The sequence below is a fragment of the Podarcis raffonei genome, chromosome 2 (assembly GCF_027172205.1).
Source record: "Podarcis raffonei isolate rPodRaf1 chromosome 2, rPodRaf1.pri, whole genome shotgun sequence".
NCBI classification, from domain to species: Eukaryota; Metazoa; Chordata; class Lepidosauria; order Squamata; family Lacertidae; genus Podarcis; species Podarcis raffonei.
The window spans coordinates 63,664,000-63,688,052 of NC_070603.1; the positions used below are offsets into that span (position 1 = coordinate 63,664,000).

General features: G+C 45.3%; 1 protein-coding gene across 3 annotated transcripts in view; it reads left to right on the forward strand.

The window, feature by feature from the left end:
• NDST1 (N-deacetylase and N-sulfotransferase 1) overlaps nucleotides 1-17,584 on the forward strand; it is a 29,770-nt gene extending 12,186 nt beyond the window's left edge. The window contains exons 7-14 of one of the 3 annotated variants that reach the window (XM_053377027.1): nucleotides 941-1,123; nucleotides 1,741-1,837; nucleotides 3,370-3,493; nucleotides 6,101-6,275; nucleotides 7,364-7,534; nucleotides 9,920-10,029; nucleotides 11,077-11,179; nucleotides 12,848-17,584. In XM_053377027.1, the coding sequence (XP_053233002.1) occupies nucleotides 941-1,123; nucleotides 1,741-1,837; nucleotides 3,370-3,493; nucleotides 6,101-6,275; nucleotides 7,364-7,534; nucleotides 9,920-10,029; nucleotides 11,077-11,179; nucleotides 12,848-12,967 (1,083 nt within the window). In that variant the 3' untranslated portion in view covers nucleotides 12,968-17,584. Of the gene's footprint in view, nucleotides 1-940; nucleotides 1,124-1,740; nucleotides 1,838-3,369; nucleotides 3,494-6,100; nucleotides 6,276-7,031; nucleotides 7,337-7,363; nucleotides 7,535-9,919; nucleotides 10,030-11,076; nucleotides 11,180-12,847 lie in introns of those variants that run through there. The other 2 variants (XM_053377028.1, XM_053377029.1) reach the window with 2 other exon arrangements.
• The last annotated feature ends 6,469 nt before the right edge of the window (nucleotides 17,585-24,053 follow it).

Genomic DNA, 24,053 nt, shown 5'->3' on the forward strand with positions numbered 1-24,053 from the left:
TTAGGCTGGGTCATATGCTGAGTTATCTGGGCCATGAATAAATTTGGTGGATGAATTTGTTTCTGTTGATCTGTGAGTCGGAGATAAGTTTATTTCTGGTGGATTGACCAGTGACTAGGAAAGAAGACACTTAAGTTGCCGAACAATTAATTCAGAGTGACCTGCTAAGCAAGTCAGCAAATTTATGCATGCGGAAATGGTGTACAATTTTTCACTATTCCTCTTTCTTTGTGGCACAATATGGCCTGCTTTGCATGTCACACTAAGGACTTTTCACACTGCCTCTTGTCCTCCTGGGGAAACCCGCTCTTTAGCACTCAATCAGAGCCAACAGCAATTCAGGTTTCCCCAGGATTGCCATTTGTTACGATCTATCCCTAAAGAGCAGGCTTTCCCTTGGAAAGAAGCAGGGCAAGGGGAAAGCCACTTGGATATGTGCCTAGAAAGTGTGGGTAAGGCAGAAAACTGCTTGGACCTGTGCTTTCTAAACGCAGCATAAGTGGAAGTTGTGTATGAGCCCTAAAACATTATGGTTTATTCTGAACAGGCAGTGCCAGTGTGCTGGTGCACATTGCTGAAATGGCGAGTTCTTCTGATTGCTGAGAATCACAGATGGGGAGAGCACAGGTCTTGTTTGTGGGCTTCCTATAGGCATCTGGTTGGCCACTGTGAAAACAGGATGAAGGACTAGAAGGGCCTTTGGCCTGATCCAGTAGGGTTCTTCCTGTGTTCTTATGTTCAAACTCTCTCCCCACCCCCTTTTCTGCTTCTGGTGAACACCATGGTCTGGCTGCTCATGCCAGCCACATTGCTTCTCTCCAAAACAAACCATGGGTTGAAAGCCAAGGTGGCACAATATTGTTTTGACTAACCACACCAATTAATTTCCTTGTCTCCTGTGCTATCCTTTCTCCCCTCCCCACCTTCCCCCGCCCCAAAGATCAGTATCTTCATGACTCACCTCTCCAATTATGGAAACGACCGCCTGGGTTTATACACCTTTAGACACCTGGTCCGCTTCCTCAACTCCTGGACTAACTTGAAGTTGCAGACACTGCCACCTGTGCAGCTGGCACAGAAGTATTTCCAGATATTCTCAGAGGAGAAAGACCCTCTATGGCAGGTATGGGTCAGCTGCCTTTCCAGGCCTGCATAGCCAAAGGCATTCAAGTAAATGCGCTCAGTGTTCTTTCTGTTTGATTGGCTTGTTTCTTTTGAAACCAGAGCTCCGTAGAGACTCTCTATCTGAATCAACAGCTGGTCCAACAATTATGAACATGAAACATCTTTGGAATAGATAGTAGTTGTGCATGTGCAGCAATATTCGTACGACGTGCCTATTTGTTGCTGCATTCTTCTCTCTCTCTAGAAACAGTGCACATCACACCAATCTGGTCCCAGATCTGAAAACCACAAGTGTGATATGATCTGTTTCTCATGGTTTGCTTTTACCCATCATTATGCTGCCTTTAGAGGTGAGCAGAGCACTGTGTGAAAGTTTTCTTCCACTTGTAAGATGCGAATCCACGATACTTAGACGTGACCTTGGAGGGCCAGGTATGAAGCAGGCCTAGCATGCTTGCTACGAAGACAGTGCATCCTTTTCCTGCTGGCTGCAATGGACACAACTCATTGCTGGCTTTTGAGGGACCCCCTCCAGTAAGAACGGATTATTTTGATTTGCGGCATGCAAGCCTCAATTTTCCACTTGTTTGATCCCAACACGTTCCCATGTTTCAGGATCCCTGTGAGGACAAACGCCACAAGGACATTTGGTCCAAAGAGAAGACCTGTGACCGGTTCCCCAAGCTGCTAATAATTGGTCCTCAGAAGACAGGTGAGCTCTAACCCAGGGATGCTGAACCTCAGCATCTTTATTTTGCCTTTGGTACTCTCGCACAGGCTATTCTTTTTTTGCCAGCTCTGCTCCACACCCTCCCTGAGCTCTTTTCCCTGGTGTGTCCTTGAACTGTCATTATTATGCCTCTTGCTTGCCTGGCTGTTGGACTGAAGGGTGTGTGTGTGTGGGGGGGGAACCCCTGGCTTTTGTCTGTCAGGAAACTTGCTCACTGGAGAAAGGTGAGCATCCTAACTGGCCACTGGTAAGTTGCCAGTGGGAGGTTCCCCAAGATGTAATGTAGTTTGGGGGTTGAAGAAGTCCCTCCTGCTGCTGTAGCATGTTGGTCTACACACCTGCCACTAAAATGGTGGGCATGCGTGCACACACACACACACACACACACACACACACACACAGAGTATTACAAAGCTTGGAGGAATCCCAAAGTTTGCTGAAGTCTTATAGCAGTGTTTCTCAGCTGTTGTTGGACTCCCATCATCCTTAGCTAGTAGGACCAATGATAAGTGTTTAAGAAACACTGTATATAGCAAGCAAGGAGGCCATGGCATGCTTTCTGGTAAGGCAAAACAGAAAAGTGGGAGAGGGGGAGTGGAGTGGAGTGGAGTGGCTGGACTCCTGAGTAGAGCAACCCACAGGGCAGCATTTTGTTGCAGCTCCAGCTTATATTAACTGCACAGCATATAGACCAGCCCATCATACGACGGTCTCATCATTTGTTTGCTTTTCTTCACAAACTTGGTGCAGGTGCCGCATTTTTGTTTTGCTGCAATCTGAGGCTAATGTAAGATTCCCCTTCCTGCACACCAGTACTTTCCCCCAGTGCCTTTTCAACCACTCATAGCTGCGGCGAAACCCCTCGGTATGCAGCAATAGCTAGGATTTTCCAACACAGGATTTTTGAATGGCTCCTTGGGTGTAAAAGTGCATTGCATGCCTTGAAGTTAGCTCAGGACTATACCTTGACAGGGGATGGCTGTAGCTCTGTGGCAGAGCATCCGTTTCACATACAGAAGACCCCAGGTGTCTTCCAATACAGCTGAGAGGCTTCCTATGTTTCTAACATCATATTGAACTGGTTCAAATGCAGCGCTAAGCTGTGGTTTATTAAGTCATGGTTCATTTGATCACGTGAACCCACCCCCAGTGGCTTAACCATGATTTATGAACAACAAACAAATTGCACCCATTAGCAGTGGAATTTTGTTTTCTTTAAAATAAAACTTGTTTTGCATTAACCATGGCTTAGCGATGCATGCAAGCCTGCCATTGTCTCGTCTTTAGCTATTCTCTGGTGTGAGAAACAACATTTGTGTATTGAGAGATAGGAGATGGAAAGGATTTAGGAGCACCTGGTAAACTTGCAGCACCTGTCCTGGGGAATAAATATATTAAACCTGCTGGTGTTTAGAGATCCAAGAAGGTCACACAAGCTGGAGAACAAACATCTGGCAGATGCTTGGTGGGAAAACAAGTTTCCAGCTCTGTTTTCTTTCCCCTTCTGTGAAAAGGTACCACAGCTCTCTACCTGTTCCTGGGAATGCATCCTGACCTGAGCAGTAATTATCCGAGCTCAGAGACCTTTGAGGAGATCCAGTTCTTCAATGGGCATAATTACCACAAAGGCATTGACTGGTAGGTTACAGCCCCAGTGCTGGGAGGGTGGCGAGCTGCATTTTGGGCTTACAAGGGTGGCTTGCAACATCAGCAATATGGAAGCGGAAGCCTTTTGGGGAGAGTCCATAGCTCTGTGGCGGAGCATCTCCTTTCATGCAGGCGATTTGAGGTTCAATCCATAGTTCAGTATCCAGGTAGGGCTGGCGAGCTGCTGCTACCAGTCTGTGTAGACCAGTCTTTCTCAACCTTGGGTCTCCTAACGTTCATGAACTACAATGCCCATGATCCCTGGCCATGCTGGCTAGGAATGATGGGACTTGTAGTCCAACAACATCAAGGAACTCAAGCTTGAGAAAGGCTGGTGTAGACAATACTGAGCTAAATGAACCAATAGGCTGACGAGGTGTATGTGTGTGTAATTTTTTTTTCAAAGTTTCAAAAAGAAAGAACAAATTTTTATATACACACACTTGTTTACATTAAACCGTAGTCCTTATCAGTACCTTTATGGGGTTCACTGAACCCCTGGACTTCCCCCCATCCCTTCCACGGCTTCTAAAAGTTATCTTCCTTTTTTAACTGCATCTAATTGAATTTATCCAAATTACTATACTTCAGTTTTATCCTTTGTCATGTTAAATTACAAGTGCTATGTCAATCCTGCTAACGTTTTTAGATTTTTGCAGTGTTCTTTAATATATTCTATAAAGTTATGCCATTCTCTATTAAATTTGTTATCTTGGTGCCTGATCTTCCCGGTCAGCCTTGCCATCTCCGCATAGTCCATCATCTTCATTATCCATTCTTCTTTCGATGGGGCACTTTCTTCTTTCCATCCCTGGGCAAAGAACATTCTTGCCGCTGTCGCCGCATACACAAACAGTACTTTCTACTGTAGGCAGCTTCTTAAGCGGGATTGCTGGGGTGCTGACCACCTGCTGTTTGCCCACCCAAAAACAAAGTCCCAGTAGTCTTACTCAGTGTAGGGAAACTTCCTAGGCTCACGTTGGCAGTCTGCTCAGCTGACGGGGGCTCCGAAAGGACAGGTGCAGGCAGTTTTTAAAAATTATTACCGTATTTTTCGCTCTATAGGACGCACCAGACGATAAGACGCACCTAATTTTGGGGGGAGGAAAACAAGGGAAAAAAAATCTGAATCCCAGAAGCCAGAACAATAAGAGCGATGTGGCTTCTGCGATAGCCTCTTGCTGTTCTGGCTTCTGGGATAGCCGCTGAAGCCTCTCCCGGGCAGCGGGATGAAGGCTCCCCCTGCCCAGAAGAGGCTGTGCACGGGTAAGCTGCCCTCTGTACCTTCCCCCATCTCCTGCAAGAGGTGTGTGCTCTTTAAAGGGAGCACGGCTCTTGGGGGGTTTTCTGGGAGGTGGGGGAAGGGACAGAGCATCCCACTTCCCTATGGAGGCTTTGTGGGGGCTATCCAAAAGCCAGAATAGCTAGAGGGAGCGCTGCGCAGCGCTCCGTCTCGCTGTTCTGGCTTCTGGGACAGCCCGCATTCACCCCATAAGACGCACATTCACCCCATAAGACGCACACACATTTCCCCTTACTTTTTAGGAGGGAAAAAGTGCATCTTATAGAGCGAAAAATATGGTACTTTGTGGCAGCAAGAATACGCTAAGCTCAGGAGGCTGCCTACACTGCTTTGTTTGCAGATCATCCAAGTAAGCATGAAATGCAGAACTGGGTGTGCATGTTTGATGCACTCTCCACACTCAGAACAAGCACCAGTGATTTCTGCTCTGTAAGCATGTTTTATTCGGCTGGGTTACGCTGTGAGAAACCACAAAAGAAAAGTACACTGTGTCTAATGTGTTTTGCACACACCTCGCAACCCCTCTTCTTTGCTGTCTGTTGCATGACCGGGACGGTAGTCAACAATTGACAACCCCCACCCTGTCCTGGCAATCTGTGGTAGTTAAAACTGCAGTTGACTGAGTGTTAGTCTTCTCTACAAATGTATTAAATCTCAGTCTGATAATCCTTTGATCTAGAAGAGCACATCTCTAATTGTACAATAATTGTTCGCATAAACAGTAATGAGCCAGATGTTTTAAAACGGATGAGATTCCACATGTGCATTAGTTTGGCTTGATAGATTTGTTCTTGGTCTGGAATATCTCTGAAAACAGGGCACCTTTCGGTATGTCCTAGTACTTCCTCTATTTTTTTTAAAGGACCTTGTAGAACAGTTAACAATGTCAGGCTTGCCAATCAGAAGGTTGGCGGTTCAAATCCCTGCGACGGGGTGAGCTCCTGTTGCTCTGTCCTACTCCTGCCAACCTAGCAGTTCAAAAGCAAATGCAAATAGATAAATAGGTGCCATGGAAGTACGAAGGTAAACGGCACTTGTCATGATGTCCCATTGTGCCAGAAGCTGTTTAGTCATGCTGGCCACATGACCCAGAAATCTGTCTGTGGACAAACACCAGCTCCCTCAGCCTAAAAGTGAGATGAGCGCCGCAACTCCATAGTTGCATTTGACTGGACTTAACCTTTCTTGGGTTCTTTGCCTTTTACCTTTAGAACAGTTGGCTGAAACCATTTCTGTCCTGCCTTCATCAAATGCCATCTATCTCTCCCTTTCTGCCACTGACATTTTTTTTAAAGGTATATGGAGTTTTTCCCCATCCCTTCCAACACCACTTCTGACTTCTACTTTGAGAAGAGTGCCAATTACTTTGACTCAGAGGTAGCACCCAGGCGGGCAGCTGCACTGCTTTCGAAGGCTAAAATAATCACCATCCTCATTAATCCAGCAGATCGGGCCTACTCTTGGTACCAGGTAAGCTGCTCTGTCCCATCCCCTCTGTCCTATATTTTTGAGTTTGGCTAGGGTATTGAATAGTTGGGCTGGAGTTAAGTTGTACATAAATTTCTAACTGGCAGGAAAAATATCTGCCGTATCCTGTTCAGGACAGAACAGTGTTTTGCATTGATTTAGATTGTTGACATTAGGGTTTTTTTTTTAATGAAACTTGTGCACACAAGCTGTCCTGCATATAGATGCCCATGGATGCACTCTTAAAAGTGTGTGTATCTGGTTGCCACATCCAAAACAGCATTTTAAAACAACTTCATAAAATTACCAATGGCAGATTTGTATGGGAAGTTCAGGTGAATTATTAGAGTTATTTTGATTTATATCTGTTTGTAGATTTTTTCAGTCCTCACTGAAATTTATTTTTTGGGAGTAACTCATACATTAGGTAGAGTGCTGGTAGAGTGCTATTTTGGGGTTGGATTCCTTCACATACCAGAAAATCCAGGTTGAACAAATAAAGTTGATTTTGAGCTGTTGTACAACGATCCCCCTCCCCATCCCTTTGACATTTTTGCGATAAGGAAAGTGTTTGGGAGATGCACTGGATAACACTTGCTTGGTGCAACATTGTCTTTTCTCCCCACAAACAAATCAAGATAAATGTTCAATAAACAGATCACCTGGAAGGGACTTTAGACTTCACAGATGCTCCTCCCAATAACCCCAAAACTTTATTGTGTCCATCAACATTGTGAAGATTAGTGCTTCTCATTTCAGAGACAAATTAAGAAGTTACAGTAACTGCACCCAGTACTCAGTTTTCCTTGTCTTCTTAATCTACTGCACCCTACAGGCAATATTGGATCAGAGATACGCTCTTGTGTCTTAAAGATTCCCCTTGCAAGAAGCCCCCTTATGGAGAGTATGATATCTTCTTTTACCCTAACACTGCTTATTCCTCTGCTTGCATTGGCACTGGAGTGTGACGGGGCTGTTAAAGGATTTCTTATTTGAAATGAGGTGTTCTGACTAGAGCCTCTGTGGCTTTTTTTCTTTTTTTTCTTTTGGTAAAACTAAAATGCTGTCCGCTTAAAAAAACAAAACAAAAGCATCAGCGAGCACATGATGACCCAGTTGCCCTGAAATATACCTTTCACGAGGTGATCACAGCTGGGCTTGAGGCCTCTCAGAAGCTCCGGACGTTGCAGAATCGTTGCCTAGTACCAGGCTGGTATGCTACCCACATTGAACGGTGGTTGAATAATTTCCATGCTAACCAGGTAGGAAAGACTCTAAATCTCTATATTATCAAAATGTAGTGACTGTGGTTGCTGTAACACATAGGGATTCTCCTTGGTTTTCATGACAAGAACGTATGAAACTGGAGTGTTTCAGAAACCACTTCTGCGTAGACTGTCGTGGAGTGTTTGGATGCAAGGGATTGGTGGGAGAAACCAGCTGTGGAACCACCAAAGGAAGACGGCTCAGAGCCCAGGGAGTGGTGGTGGGAGAACAATGAGTGGGCAGAGGGAGAAGACTGGGAAGAGGAGGTGTCGGAAGCTGGAGAGATAACAGGGCTCAGTGAGCTAGGACAGTCTGTGGCAGAGAGAAGTCAAGAGAGAAGTCAATTGGGCAGAAGCTGAAGCAGGCGAGTGGGAGGAGGGAGGCCAAGAGGCAGAGATAAATCAGACTGGTGAAGAGTCACAGGTGTCTCCCCCTCCTGCTATGACAAGCTCCCCTCTCCCTGCCCCTCTCCCAGAACCAGAAGAGGGCTGAAATGGGTGGAGCAGTGACAGACTGCATGCAGACACAGTCTCCGAATGCTTGGGAAAAGCCCTGGAAAAGAGGAAACTTAGATGGTTGTGGGGAGGCAGGGACTGGAGCAAGACCATTGGGAATTAGCTGCTGTGCTCATTGGTCCTGACACTCAGAAAAGTCTGTGGAGATCATGTTTTTGCTAATAAAAAGTTAACTCCAACTTTGAACTGCATGATTACTGACTGGCAGGCTCTGTAGCATAGGCTGACTTCCATGCTGTCCTGGTTAAAAAACTGTAATGAGGAGCCAGTTGAACTCAGATATGTGGCTCCATCCTGCACCAGTCCTTCCTCCCTCTGAGTTCAGCTGATAATGGGTGAAGAAAAGAGTTATCACATGGCCCCCACCCAGGTTGCTCTGCTGATCGTAAAAGAGCAAAAGATGGAAGTTATGCAGAAGGACTTCCTGTGCTGATCTGGCCCATTATACTTACGCCATTAAAAATGTAAGAGGGTGTGTAGGAAATTCTAGTTGCCTGCCCTCAAATCCCCTCCATGCATTTCCTTGGACAATAAAAAAGAAATCCATTTAACAGGAATGTGTTGAGAACTCGTCCAAAAATCCTTCTGCAGATGATAAAATGAGAAGACCTCTTTGGCTTGGTATGCCAAGCACTTAAGAAGAAGAAAAGAAACGGCAGACTTGGGATTTTGTGTACTGACTAGTTTAAGTTTGCATCTTGTTGGCAACTTATATATGTGCGCATAAGCATACGCTTATAGTTATGAGTATGCTGCTCTTGACTGTGAGGAAGGTCCTCCAGGCCCCCTCAAGGCAATGTTGTAGTCATTAAAGATTTCATGTCAAAGAAAAAGCCATGCAAATGAGCCACAGAGACGCTTATATTGAAAAGCCTGTGCTGTGGTCTGCATTTGAAAGCTCTTTTCGGTAGGCAGAGGTTCTTGTGCAGACTTAATGTGCTGGGAGAAAAAGTGGTGATTCCGTGCTCAGCCTCTTCGTAGCAATCTTATGCTCATTTACACTGAAAGTAAGCCTCGCCAAACTCCAAGGCAATGCAGATTTAGAAGCAGGCTTAAGGCTGTTGAAATCAGTGTTGGGTTTAGGCCAGATGGGTTTGTTTTGTGTAAATATATTTAGGAATGGGCCATAGGCCCAAAGGCAGGATATCGACTCTTCCTGTTTTGAGTGCATTAGGGTGTTAACCACCTAACACTTCTCCTCTCAAGCTCCCTAATATTTGGTGCTGGAAACCACCAATCACATCACTATTGACATATTGTTGCTGCCTGGTATATTGCAATAACTGGCTCTCGCTCTATGGAATGTGAGGCCTAGGTCTTCAAATCAACCTGGTACTGCTAGGAACACTGGCATATTTTATACTACTATTATATTTATATTGCATTTATAATTTCCCTATTAAATTATTTCCCTTTTGGCATTCAGCAGCCAGGGTTGAGCAAAAATGTGCGAGTCTTTAATATTTGTGTGTGCAGATGTGCAAAATATGTGTGCCTACTTGTGATTACTGTGGTTTTCCACCACTACTACTACTACTACTGCTGCTGCTACTACTACTACTACTACCTTATTTATACCCCACCCTTCTGGCTGGGTTACCTGCCCTGTGCCCTTGGGAAGGAGTAGAACAGAAATAGTAATCAGTAACATGTATTTGCATATTATCCATGCACAGCTTCCATCAGTCTCCAACGAAGAGAGAAGCTAGGTCACTCCAGTCTTCCACTTTGCTTCCCTTACCAGTGCTTGGGGGACAAACCACCTCTGGTTGCTCTGAGGCTCTGTACTTTGGAGTGGATTTGATTGTGCTTTGAAACAGAGTTGAACTCAAGGAGCCAAATTTACAGGGCTCATTTTCCTTTCAGATTCTTGTTCTGGATGGCAAGCTGCTACGCACAGAACCAGCCAAAGTGATGGAAACAGTCCAGAAATTTCTCGGAGTGACAAACATCATAGACTACCACAAAACTCTAGCGTGAGTCCTTCGCATTTCTTCACCTTGAGCCAGTCTGGGTCCTTAATATTCTTTTCTACCTGTTGGGATTGATTTCTTTGCACAGACTCAGTTGCATAGATCCTGGCTATTGAGGAATTGATTTGAGAGGCCACTTTAGGAGAACTGGGTTGTTGACCACATTCCCTTTTGCAGATGTAGAGGAGTCTGGAACATTGCAAGCCTGCCTTTCTAAGGAATACAGGGGCCTGCAGTGGCTACAGATAGGAGAGAAATAAATTAATTCTGCGCTTGTTTCAGTAACAATAAGGTTTGTATTCTGCCTGAATCTTCATTGCAGTACATTCAGAAGATGCAGCATCTTCCTGTGCTGCTCAGATTTTTCTGGCGCTCTGTGGCAGAGCTTTGTGTTAATTTATTTCTCTTTCCTTAATCTGAGACCCAGCACTTAATACACAAATGTGTGTAGTTGTAGCTTGAAAACCACATTGGATGAAGGGATTTCGAGAAGGGTCCTAGCTCAGCAGTATTTTGCATTGCCCAATATATATATAGCATTGTCATTTGAAATAATAGCTGATATGAAAAGAAAAATAAGCAAAACTTATAAGCGCAAGTGGCAGCAAATGCTTTAAAAAAATAACAACCGCTTCTAGTTTCAGTTTATCTAAATGAAGGAAGAGAGACAATTTAAGCAGAACTACAACTCCTGCACCAATGCTTAAAAAAAACCCCAAAAACATTGATACTGTATCATTAATATTTGCTTTGTCTATTAAAATACAGAAACCTCTCTGTGTTGTCCCCTGGCTATTGAGGCCTCCTTGGAGGTTTTCTCAAGTCAGAAATACTACTATGTCAAAAGTGATAATGGGATAATTTCACATAATCATGGCCTTGCAAAATGGGGCTTATATTGGACTTGGAAGATATTGTTTCCATATGTTAAAATAAGTGATGACTAGATTGGCGCACTTGTAAAAATGGCTAAACAAATTCAACCTGCAGTGCAAGAAGCTGAGGGCAGTTTGGGTAACGTCGTTCAGTCTTTGTGGTTTGCCTTTGCAGGTTTGATCCTAAAAAAGGATTCTGGTGCCAACTACTGGAAGGAGGGAAAACCAAGTGCTTGGGGAAAAGCAAAGGAAGGAAATATCCAGAGATGGATTTAGATGTAAGTATTTGAAATCCTCTCAAGGTTTCTGGACCTGCGGGCATCTTGATGGGGCAACTGCTGATCTTCAGAGTTCTACACAGCATGCAGGCCCCACCCACACTTGCCACTAGCGGTGTGAAAACCTATATGCCACTATTCTTCTTCTTCTTTGGCGATCACTCGTAGCCGAGTAAGATTGTCTTCCATAAACACAGTTTTAACAATGAGTCCCTAAGTGACTGTGGAGGCCAATTCTGGATCCACACATCCTTCCACAGTGGGGACATAGGTTTCTGGGCGGGAGTTGATCACGGTGTGGATTTGCCAAGCGTGCCTTCCTCTTAGCACTTTTCTCCCTTGCACCCTGAGTTTGAGTGTCTTCAAAGCCCACGACACCTTTGGTAAAGGCCCATTCTCCAATTGGAGCACTCGCAGGCAAGTGTTTCCCAATTGTTGGTGCTTCTACTACATTTTTAAAAATTTGCCTTGAGACATAGTAAGCATCTAAATATGGGAAATGTGGGCAGGGCCAGTTGCGTTGGTGCTTCTCACCTGATCATTGCTGGATAAAGAGAGACGGATTTGCCCATGGATTTCCCAGTCACACTTTCAGGTCTGGAAATACCTATGTGATCAGCCCCGTGCCAAAATGGTTCCCCCACACCCAGGCCTTCACTGCAGAAGTGTGGGATCTCACCATGGGGAAGTTAGCATGCTTGCTGGGAGGAGCTGGGTCGAGATGACATGCTGCTGCCACCCTTCTGTGTCCTCTTATCTGTCAGCAGTGCAGTTTGCTCCATGGGATTTAACTGTTGTTTCAGGGGGCCCTTTGCACAACTTTTTGTTAAAGGTCTAACCTTTTAAATGTAAACATGTAAACCATCTTTATAGGGAGCTGTAAAGATTAATGGCACCTGTTCTGTGAATACTTGATGGTAAATCTAGGCTGACCTCTGTGTGGTACCCTTGTGTCCCAGGGCATGGTCTGCAGACACTATTTTGCAGGGTCACCATTTTGTTTAAGCTGGTCTCTTTGTGATTTGTGCCTGGATGAGTGACTGGCTGGTGGGGTGGGGGGTGCTTAGAAAGACAGACAGCCCCACAGAATAGGAGTGGGAAAGTATGGCTCTCCCTGAGTGAACCACCCACCCTACTGCCACCTTAAATACCCCCCATCTGCCAGCCCTGCCTGGTCCCAGAAGCTTTCCTTAGGGGCAAGGGTAGCAGACGGTGGCAACTCCATCAGTGGTATTTGCCTTGAATGGGGATGAACTTGCCAGTGGCTTCTCCCTTCTTCCCCACCACTGCTTTGAAAGCCCCAGAAGATTCTTGCAGTGCATTGATCCTGTCTTCCTCCTGGCATATCCTCCCTCCTGGGTTGAACTGCAGTTCCTAGCACCCCAATCAATTGGCATCGTTTTGCTTGGAGTTTCAGTTCAGTCTCCATGAATCCCTGGCAGAAGAAGGCACTGCCATATGCTGGCAGTAGAGAGGCAGCTTCTGTTGTGTGGCCCAGTCAAGCACAGAAACCACACCCCTCTTTCAAGGGGTTTATATATTTGATGGGAGCCACCTGAGCAGGCTGCTTCTCAGCTGTCCCCTCTGATGCAGCACGTCCATCGCATAGTAACACAGTTTTTACACAGTGCCACTTAGTCATTATTCTTTGCTTTCCTCCCCTTGCAGTCGAGAGCGTTCCTGAGGGACTATTACAGGGACCACAACATAGAGCTATCCAAGCTACTGTACAAAATGGGCCAGACTCTGCCGACGTGGCTGAGGGAGGAACTCCAGAACACAAGATAGCCACTTCTTATCTCCTGTATTGAGCAATAGTAGAATGAGTCTGTGCGGAGGATCTCGGAACCTGTATGCCGAGCCAAAAGGATGTGATAATGGTGTGGGATGACATACACAACCAGGGAAGAAGCGTTTTGAGCAATATCCATTCAAGATCATCTGGGGGAAATGGGGCAGCGGAGGGAAATAGCAGGCCCATTCAGTTAAATGCTGTAGCTTGGAAGAAGATGGCCGCCTGAGACCAACCACCTGAGTTGAATGACTTCGCTACACACCTTGGCCGAAGCCAGCTCTACAGCAACCTCTTCCATCTTCCCCAGGAGTGCTGTGCTTTACTGCTAGTGTTGAGGTTGCCCCCTGTAGTCTGTAATGCCACTTCCTGGCGAAGAGGATCTGCTCAAGGATCTGCTCTTTCTCCGCATCTGAGTCCCATCACCTGAAATAGTATTACAGCAAGCCAGCTCCTTCTTAACAGATGATGGAGAAGGAAGAAACGAAGGACTGGCCGGCAGCCAGGGGGCTTTGCTTAGTAACAGCTCCCGCCCCCATGGAAGTTTGGAGAAGGGACCGCGAGGGCAGTATGACCTTGGAGCTGGATTGGGGAGTGCCCCTGCTGCAAGCATGGACCTACTTTATGCAATTTGGGATAAAGCCCAGACCGGACTGGGATGGTGTTACTCAGTAGAGTTCTTAGCTGAAAGAGGTGGTTTTTTTATATATATACATGGTGACTTTGAAAAAGACTACGGTGCTGGCAATACTTAGGTTATACAAGATGGATTTCCCACTCCGGTCTTCTTATTGGGGGATTTTTGAGAAGGGTGTGCACAGGGGATGGGAGGGGGATAAGGATGGGGAAGACGCACACATCTGTCCAAGCGAAATCACTCCAGAGGGTTATCTTAACACGCTCTCATCCTGCACCCCTGCCTGCAGCCACAAAATTTTTGTGTGAGTGGTGGTTCCTGTGGTTAAAAGACTGACGCCATTCAGTATCCTAGCTGCTCTTCGCGCACATGGCCCCCCTCCCAGATCATGAAAAGGAGGCCTGGGGTGTACACGACAGCCTTGGACTGGCAGCTGCCAAAAGAGGTTACTTAAGAACTTTGAACCACTTGAGCACTAAGATAAAACAGTATTTTAGTAACTTTCCTTTCCCAGCCAGAACTATGGATGCCGGAGTCTGCATTCCAGATTAGGTTCTTTACTATTATTATTATTATTATTTTGTCCCTTTTGTCGCTGCAGAGAAAGGCCATGGATTTGGCTGAGCAGCCTGATGTCCATGTTTTCTATTGCTGCCCCAGCTCAGTGGCCAGGGTTGATGGGAGTCCCAACAGGAGTCTGGAGGGTACTGGGGTGGGAAAGGTTGCCGCGGAGGCTGGAGACATTAACGGCATCATTTCCCTCAGCTTCCCTTTCACTGGTTTCCCCAGCCAGGTGCTTCTCCATCCTGCACACGGCCCACCTAGTGACTCCCAGTCACACAGGGCCTATTCTTCCCCCTGACACTGTGCCTGAGCCCCATCTAGTGGATGAGTCGAGAAACAGCAGATGCCTTTCAGCTCTACCTTTTTATTCAGTGTCTTTATTTAAACAACTGTAACCAGTAAGGAATATGCAACTGCTCGAGAAGGAAAAATGGAATTGGAGATGGTGACAGTGGAGGGTTACTCATGTTGAGATGATGCCTCTTCTTCTTCCTGATTAAATTGTTTCTCATGTGGCCTTCTACACTACGGAACTTTTGACAATGGACCCAAACTACGCTGACATTGAAGAGACCCTTCCTTCCCAGGAACACCTACCCCCCCCTTTCAAATAGGAAGAGCAGAGTAGTCAGTACGAAGGCGTCATACTTTGAGAAATGGCCCTCTTGGATCTGCCTGTTTCTCTCCCCCACCTCCCTGTTCAAGGAAGCTCCTTCTTCCGTGAAGCCATGTGCTAGGATATAAGCAAGAGAGCACTTTCTGTTTGTAGCAATATGGGCTGTGCCACATGAAGGTTGCGACCTCTGCCAGGTTATGCCACGAGCGATGGAGCCAAAGCAAGACACCTCTGCGTTCTAAATACTGATGACATAGAAAAAAGGGAGAGGATAAGAGAGTTCTTGCGAAAGGGGCACATGAACAAGGAGTGCAGAACCCCGTCTGCTGCAGGTTTTTGTCTCCTCAGCTGAGCCCTGATATCAAAAGTGTGCTTACCTGGGAGAAACGTGCTTTCAGTGAGAGGGACTGAAAGGAAGTGAACCGTGGCTGGGAAAGGGCGCTGTGCTCTTTTAAAACGCACATGCCCCTCTTCCTCAACTATTTCTTGCATGGTAGGAGCGGACCTGCATTCAAATAGCATATGCTATAGTCCTGTCTAGTCTAGCCCTGTGTCACCTGCATGTGTCCTATGTTGAAGGGTTTTGAAACCTGGAATTTGACCAAAAAATCCCCCCTCCCCTTAATCTGTGGATTTCTAGCTATTGGGCACTTTGTCGTTTTAAAGGGGAGCCTTCATGTTAGCAATAGATCTGGCAACAGGAGTTAGTATTTGGACAAGTAACCTTTATAAGCGTCGCCCCCCCCCTTGCCCAATACTGGTAGCAGTCTTAAAACCTGAAGCTCAGGGCCATCTTTCCTGCTCAATTAAATCTAGTGGTGATGTGCTTTGTGAGCACTACAGGTGAGAAGCCATAAATAAGCTTAGGAGTGCAGTTGAACTGGGGAAGTAGGCCTGTCACGGGAACTGTACTTTTAAACAACCAAACGAGTAAAGTAATCTGCATGTGGGACAAGTGCTCCTGCTGCTGCTGCTGCTGCTGCTGCAATTCAAGGCCCTGCTGAGTTAATTTTGGGCAGATGTCGGAGTGAATGAAAGTGACAAGACACAGGGAATCCTGTCGTAGCCTTTCCCAGTGTTTGCAGCCTAAGGCACAGGGCCAGAAACTGCTATCCTGTACAAATTTAATTGCTACTCAGATTGAAAAAGGACAAATCTATAAAGCAGCAGAAGCAAGGAAGGCTTGGCTGCAGAAATGTGGCAGTGGACAGGGGTGGGCAGTTGCTGGGGTCTACAGTCATACCTTGGTTTTCAAACCGAATGCATTCCGGAAATCCGTTCGACTTCCAAAACGTTCGGAAACCAAGCTGCGGCTTCCGATTGGTTCCAGGAGCATCCTGCAGCCAACCAGAAGCCACGCCAGATGTTCAGCTTCTGAGGCAAGGCTCGCATACCGAAGCACCTACTTCCGGGTTTGCGGCATTCAAGTTCCAAGTTGCTCATGAACTAAGCTGTTCGAAAACCAAGATACGACTACTTGGTTGGTTTTTCCACAACATGCACTGAACATTTGCAAAGTGGTTCAGTGGGGCTTTTAGAATTGGTTAAAAGGGGTGAGTACATGCTCAGCCCAGGAGTTTTTCCATTACCATAACTGATCTCTCGGCCTTTTCAGTAAACACACACACACACACACACACACACACACAGAGACAGAGACATAAAAGTTCTTACTATTACCATGTTGGAAGTTGGAAACCCTCACTGCAAGTCGCCCAGAGATCTGCCCTTGCATCCTGATCTACCTTTTGCTCACCCCTGCTCTAGGAGACTTGCTTTATGACAAGATAGCATCCTGGGCCTTTCTTTCTCTCATAGTTTCCACATAGTGTATTGACCTTGCTGCAGTTTTGATGCTTGTTTAAAATCAATCCTGTTGAAGGCAAAAACAAACAAACCTGTTTTAGTGTAAAAGTTTCTGCAAAATAGTACCTTTCCCTTTATAGGGGGGATATTCTTTACAGCTGAAGCCCAAGAGGCTGTGAAGTCTCCTGTCCGGTTCTTGACCCATGCCCGTCTCTCTAACGTCCAGTAAGGTCAAGTCACAGGTTTAGATGCTAAGTAACATGAAAAGCATGGCCTCATTTATCTGTATGAAGGATTCATATGGTGGCCCTCGCTAGATCTTCAGGAAATTGCTTTAACAGGTAATCTGCAGAGCAATGGTAGCTGCAGCCCAAAAGTTTGTCCCCATTGCGAATTTTGTGAGCACTGTGCACACAAAAAGCAGCGAAATGATGCAGAAGTTTTGCTTTTTTTACAAATGGATTTTGAATTTAGCTCCTGAAGGTAGCCGCTGTGTCAGGTTCAGGCATCACATGGCCAAAGCGGTAAATGCAAAAAAAGATGAAACCTTTATTACATGATCATTGTTCAAAAGTATTAATTTGTCCTGCTCCCAAAAGCTGGTGTGGTTTAGCCTATACAGTGTGAGGAGAAATCTGCCTTTCCACTGGTCAGCAACATTCATAAGGCTGAGCAAATGTCAGGCATCTTGTCAATATCTGGGTTTTTAATGAGGACAAGTGTTTTGTTACTGGGTTTGTTTGGTTTGTTCTTTATAAAAGGACGAGCGCTCTGAAGATTTTTATGTTTTGCATGAGATTCTGTATGGCTTCCCATGGGAAGGGGGGTATTTTCTTGGTGGGAAGGGAGGAAAGGGGAGGGAATACATTTAAGAGTCTTTCTCCCTTATTTTTAATCTGTACTTGAACTCATTTTGGGTTCAGAAAACTGTGTCACTAATGTAAGGTCCTGTTGAACTAACTGCTAATAAAATGGGGTTGTCTGTTTTTAGATCATTTGTGTGGGGTCTCTTCGTGTGTGTCTCCTCTCTCTGCTTTTGTGAAATGGAAATGGGGAACATAACTTTATTTTTAAGACTCAGCAAATCAATGTTTTGGTTTTTGGTTTTTACAAGGACTAGGACTCTCAGCTTCTGTTCTGCAAGTAACTTTCTGTGTTCACAAACAGGAACTTGAGCAAAGTCGTGGTTAATGGCACCTCAAAGCTACAGAAAGTATTACCACAGAGGCATTCTAAAATAGCATCAAATCCTTTTCAGTGATGTGCAGGCTACACAGCATACTGCAAATCAGAGAGATAATACAACGCAGTACTGCAGCTTCCCCCAACCTGGTGCCTTCCAGATATTTTGGACTACATGAACCATCATCCCTAACAATTGTCCATGCTGGCTGTGAATAATGGGAGTTGTGATCCAAAACTTCTGGAAGGCACTAGCTTGGGAAAGGCTGCTGTAGAGGAACAGTCTAGTTCATTCATTGGACCTGGTTTGTTGAGTGTGGTACCATATATATATATGAAGATTGATACTTCCCACTTCTGACATACTTTCATGGGAACTCTGATTAACATATCATGATCCAGTGCAAAAACTGCTAAAACCAGTGTTGACATAATGGCATAATAAACAACAGTTAAATAATTACCATCAATGAAATAGCCAAATAAATAGATCAGAGGTTTATTCTTTTAATTTTTTAAAAACTTTTTTAAAAGTTTCATTCCAACCCTTTAATCTTTAGTTTTCAGCTGAGAATTTGAACACCGATCAAGGTTTTCATCATGTGATCTCTGGATTACCTTGCAATGGATTATGAAGGTTTTTTTGTGTTATTTTTTTTTAAGTGAATCATTAGAATAGCTGAGGTTTTGTGAGCTGTTAATGGATGCATTCTGCCAGAAGGTGGCAGTATCAGCTTTGAAACTGGGATCCAGGTGGCAGGTAAAATAAAGCTTGTAGGCAAGTTATGCTTGCCGTGGATTCATGATAGATGCTGGCCGAAATATGACTGCAAGGGTGCAGCTGTGTCGCCATCAGTTTGTGCAAAGTGGTTCTCTACATACTTGCAGCAGTGTTAACTGCACCTTTGTAACACGCTGGTGATTATATTAGTCTGGCGGAAGTTTCCACAACAAGAGGCATCACTGCACACATGCTCCCTCACTATTACATTCCACACAGTTGCATTTCAACCAGCAATTCATATGACTGGTTGTGCAGGTGCAACTCCCTTGTACAGTGGTACCTTGGTTCTCAAATGCCTCGGTACTCAAACAACTTGGAACCCAAACACTGCAAACCCAGAAGTAAATGTTCCGGTTTGCCAACTTTTTCTGGAAACTGAACGTGCTCCGTTTTGAGTGTTACGCTGAGGTCTGTCTGTTTTTGCTACTCATTTTGCATTTTTGCGGCTCTTTTGTTCTGTTTTTGTGACTGTGTGGAACCCAGTTCAGCTACTGATTGATTGACTGTGTGACTGTAGTACATTGTTTATTGCTTTTATTTTATGGATCAATGGTCTTGTTAGTAAAATTTGTGTTAAATTGCTGTATTAGGATTTTTTTTAAAAAGTCTGGAACGAATTAATCCATCTTGCATTACTTTCTATGGGAAAGCACACCTTGGTTTTGGAACAGAATTCTGGAATGGATTAAGTTTGAGAACCAAAGTACCACTGTACTGTACTTTGTTTTACGTTTCAGCTGCATTCAGTTCTGAGCTGATGCTGCCATCTTGTGGGGACACCTTAATGAACGCACATAAGCACCATGCAATTCCCATTGTGCAGAAGTGCCCCCGTGGCATAGTTCTGCTAACAAGAGGTGGCAGAAGTAAGGAGGATATTGCTACCTGATCCATGTTACCTGATCCAGCACGGAAGCATCTACAGATGCAAAGGAATTGAGGGCACCCTGTTGCCAGAGGTGGGGAAGCTGTAAGCCAAAGGGCTGTGTCCTCTTGTGGACAACCTTCCAAGGGCCACATGCTGCTGCTGGTGGGCAGGGCCAGAGGCAGAGGTGGGCAGAGCAATGGATGTGAATTTCAACCTTTGTCCAGTAGGCTACTTTCTAAACACACACACTCACTCACACAGAGCCTCTCTTCTCCAGACAAGCCAGTGGCATTATCAGAGTTCAAAAACACATACCACCCAGGCAAAAACACTCAAGCTTGTGGAGCAATGTCAGTGAGGGACAGCCCCAAGGGTGGTTTGGAGGTCCATTGCTATTGCAGTGTTGTGCCTTACATACTGTATCCAGTGGAACTTTCTTTGTCCTCCGCAGAACTCTCTGCCGCCTCTGGACGATGGCTGCTGTTCCACCAGGGGACAATACCTCTGTGTTTGCTCATTGAACATCTAGTCCTTGAGAATTAAGGGCTTCCTATGAAACTGAGGTGGGGCGGGGAAGGAGTCTCTCATGTTTACAGAAGCAATGAGTCCCTCCAAAACCGATAACAGTTCCCCATGGAGTCACACAGTGCGGTAAGCAAAGAATTCCACAACAGGCGCTGAAGCTTTCCTGCTCAGAGGAAGGAAGTCCTTGCTTTGTGGGCTTTCGGGGCTGGTAATTACTACTTAAAGGATGAATGGTCTCCTAGTTATTGCCGCTATAAGGGCTAGACCCCAGGGTACCATCAAGTCACCATACTTCAAGAAAGAATAGCATATGTGGGAGATTGTTTCCTTTTCAAAACTTTAGAATGGATGTTATGCTCCTGAATAGCTAACGGGTGCCTTGAGCAGGGATGGAATTGAAAAGACAGATGCGTCTTCCCATTCAACCAGTATATCACTCAACTGACCACACCATCCTTTCTTGAGGACGTCTCAGCACGAAGGTTGTGTCAAAGCAGTGAGTGTACAATGGAGGCATCTTGTACACAACTCCGGTATACAAATTCTTTTTTAAAAATGAGAGGTATTGCGGCTTACTTTTGCTTGTAAGTTAACCCACTGCTGGTGGGGAAATGGGCAACAGTGTTTAGCATGTGATGCCCACTTAAAAATGTACTACTGGCTGAGATGGTTGTCCATGCTCTGCTACTCGCTGGGTAGATCATTATCACTCAATTTGAATAAAAATCTAGAGCTAGAAGAGAGAGCAGGAGTTGGCTGATAATGCAGAGGTGAGCAATGACAATCTCGACATGCTGTTAGAGCTCCATCTGGGAAGACTTCCCCATGGAATAAATAAAGGATTTCCACATGCAATAGAGGCTGAACCCTTGGGGTCCCAGGTACATGGGCTTTATCATCATGATCATTGTCTATAGTTAGCAAGCTGTAGTGAAATAATTTAATGGGAGAGAGCACTGACTTACAAAACAGATCCTTGGTCAAACAACCACACATAAAGCCCCTGAGATGTCTTGAAAGGTCACATAGCTAGCTAGAAAATTATGCTTGTTAGCTTGGGTGGAGCCAACCGGTTCTTATGGTCTAATATATCCTTGTAGAATAGGAGTTGAGAGTTTCCCCTCCCCACATAAGGCATACTACTAAGCAATATATATCCCAGTTCATGCCTTTTGAAGGCATGAGTTCTGGCTCAAATAAAACAACTCCAGGTGAATTTTGGTGAATTCACCCTGACGCAAAACAAAAGAATTATTGCAAACTGCCCAGCAATAAAGGGTAACTCATACATTCTCCACTGCATAAAGAGATTGGTTCTGTCAGTCAGTCAAAAAAGATTTTTGTGCTATTTTTTTTTAACATGGATCACAAGCTGCTGAGTTCCATGGTCTTGGAGATATCCTAAACCACAAAATTCAATCCAAAATTAAAAATCTATTCCATTTTCAGTAGAACCAGGAGAAACCGGTACAGAGCAATTTCTACATAGCCTAACGTGATCATGTTGCCAGTGTGCCACCCAACATCTGGTAGGAATTCCCCATGCTGACTGGAGATTGGGTTTGGTTTCTACTTGTTCTGGTGAATAAGGAACGGCTATACAGTGGTACCTTGGGTTAAGTACTTAATTCATTCCGGAGGTCCGTTCTTAACCTGAAACTGTTCTTAACCTGAAGCACCACTTTAGATAATGGGGCCTACCGCTGCCGCCACGCCGCCGGAGCACAATTTCTGTTCTCATACTGAAGCAAAGTTCTTAACCCGAGGTACTATTTCTGGGTTATTTCTGTAACCTGAAGCATATGTAACCTGAAGCGTATGTAACCCGAGGTACCACTGTACACAGAAACAGGATGCTATGCATTTTCTGACTACCCCCTTGGGATCAATGGGCTTTGCTTACTGTCAGCATTTGCTTGTAGTGACTGCCACTGTAAAGACAGTTACTGGGCCCCTGGAAGGGCACACTGTGCCCAGACCTTGGGGTATCTTTAATCCTTTCTCTCTGCTGGTCTCTGTGCTTTGAGAGGGAAGCAGAGTGTGTAGGTAAGGGCTAGGACAGACAGGGAAATGAAGCACACAGTTCACCACAGTGCAAAGGTCTCATTGCCTGAGCACAGTGGAATGTTGTATCCCGGCAGAGACAAAAGGGGCTATGCTTATTTCCACAGTGTACGACTTGGCTCATCTGCATGGGGCCTCTCGAGCTATTCTGCTGCAGGCTGCTCCTCCGACTATGACGCACGTGGCCTAAATAGCAGCATTTGGGGTCTGGGGTGGGTGTGCGATCCTCTTGGCTGACATCAGTGTGTCAACTGCAGGGTTCTTCAATTTATCCCGTCTCAACCAGGAAGCCAGACTTAGCATTAGTGTGTTGTAATTGCAGCTGAGTCCCACGTACAACACTTTACTTGCTTGGAGTATTAATTTACCCTCTCCCTCTTTGACAACACAACAAAGATCCTCTGGATGTCTTCTCTTCACCCTCATCCTGGCAAGAATGCTTTTGTCCCCTCACTCTCCTTGAAAAGGTGTTGGCTTGAAATAATACTTTCAGTATTTTTCTCCCTGTCACAGCTGAACCCTATAAAAATAAGAAAGTGCATGCTTTCTATACAGCCCTTGGAATTAGGAGTATGAAACGAAACTTCTTGCTCGATGCAAGCCTTTTAGAAATTAAGGGGGAAAGTCAACGCAAACAGGTGCCATTCTGGATTCCACCTTCCATCAGCTTCCGCCAGCATAGGCAATAGTCGGGGATGATGAGAGTTTTACTCCAAAAATTCTGGAGAGCTTCAAGTTGGGAAAAGCTGATGTATACTAGCAGCAAACTTAGGGATCTGTCTTGCCAAAGAGCTTCACCTATATACAGTGGTACCTCGGGTTACATATGCTGCAGGTTACATATGCTTCAGGTTACAGACTCCGCTAACCGAGAAATATTACCTTGGGTTAAGAACTTTGCTTCAGGATGAGAACAGAAATAGTTTTCCAGCAGTGCAGCAGCAGCAGCAGCAGGAGGCCCCATTAGCTAAAGTGGTCTTCAGGTTAAGAATGGACCTCCGGAACGAATTAAGTACTTAACCCGAGGTACCACTGTACAAGTTGGAAGATATCAGCGCGCTTGGTTCACAGGTGGGGGCAAGGTTTGCAGAAGTACCCATTTTTTTTAAGGGGGAGGAGAAAAACACAAAAATAGCTTCCTAAGGACTTGGCATGCTCAAGAATGCTGACTTATTGCTGGAGGGCGGGGCAGAGGAAAAGAAAATGAAAACAAGGAAGAGGGGAATGGACTAGGGCAGGGAGAGCCAATGTTGGGTGCTCCAGACATTGTTAGACAGGGCTCCCATGACTCCTGGACATTTCTGAGGCTAATGGAGTCCCACAACCTCTAGAGGACCCTGGAATGAGGCATTCTGAATAGAAGGCTCCATGCTACAATATTTTGTTGCAGGTCCCACATGTATTCTGTAAATGAACACCAGCTTTTGAAACCAATTCTAGGGAAAGAAAGAAAGAAACCCTGGTGCAGCAAAGAAGATCAGAGAGAGGGGAATGAGGTAGCCAAATTGTTCATTTGTACCGCTGTCTTGTTGACAAAACTCTGCGAGTTTATTAGAGGAAGCAGAAACATTACACAACAAGCAAGGCCAGAAAGCCCCAAAACACATTAGCTGAAACCACATCCCCCTCACAGGGTCTGGGAAATGTATTTGGCTTCTTGTCATCTGACCTCTTTGAGACAGCATTCCAGCAGGGAAACAACACAACCCACAAGCCCCAAAGCATTTTCAGAGCACCAGCGGCTTCCTCAGTGCCTGGTCTGAGGCTGGGAAAATAGGCCAAAGAACTGAGGGTGGCAATGGCTTGGAGTTGGGGGACACTATGGGCTCTGTGGACACCTCCTTGGGAACACTGAAGACATTTGCCACCCAAAACCTGAATGCAGTGTGTTCTGTTTCCCTCTGATTATGCTGATCACAGTGCCAAGCTAGTAAAAAGAAGGTCAGAAAGTCTATTTGTGGTGAGCTTTCCAAACAGCTCATAGATCCACCTTCCACTGCAGTAGTTTGCATGAAGGCTGAAGGTTAGTGAGCAGA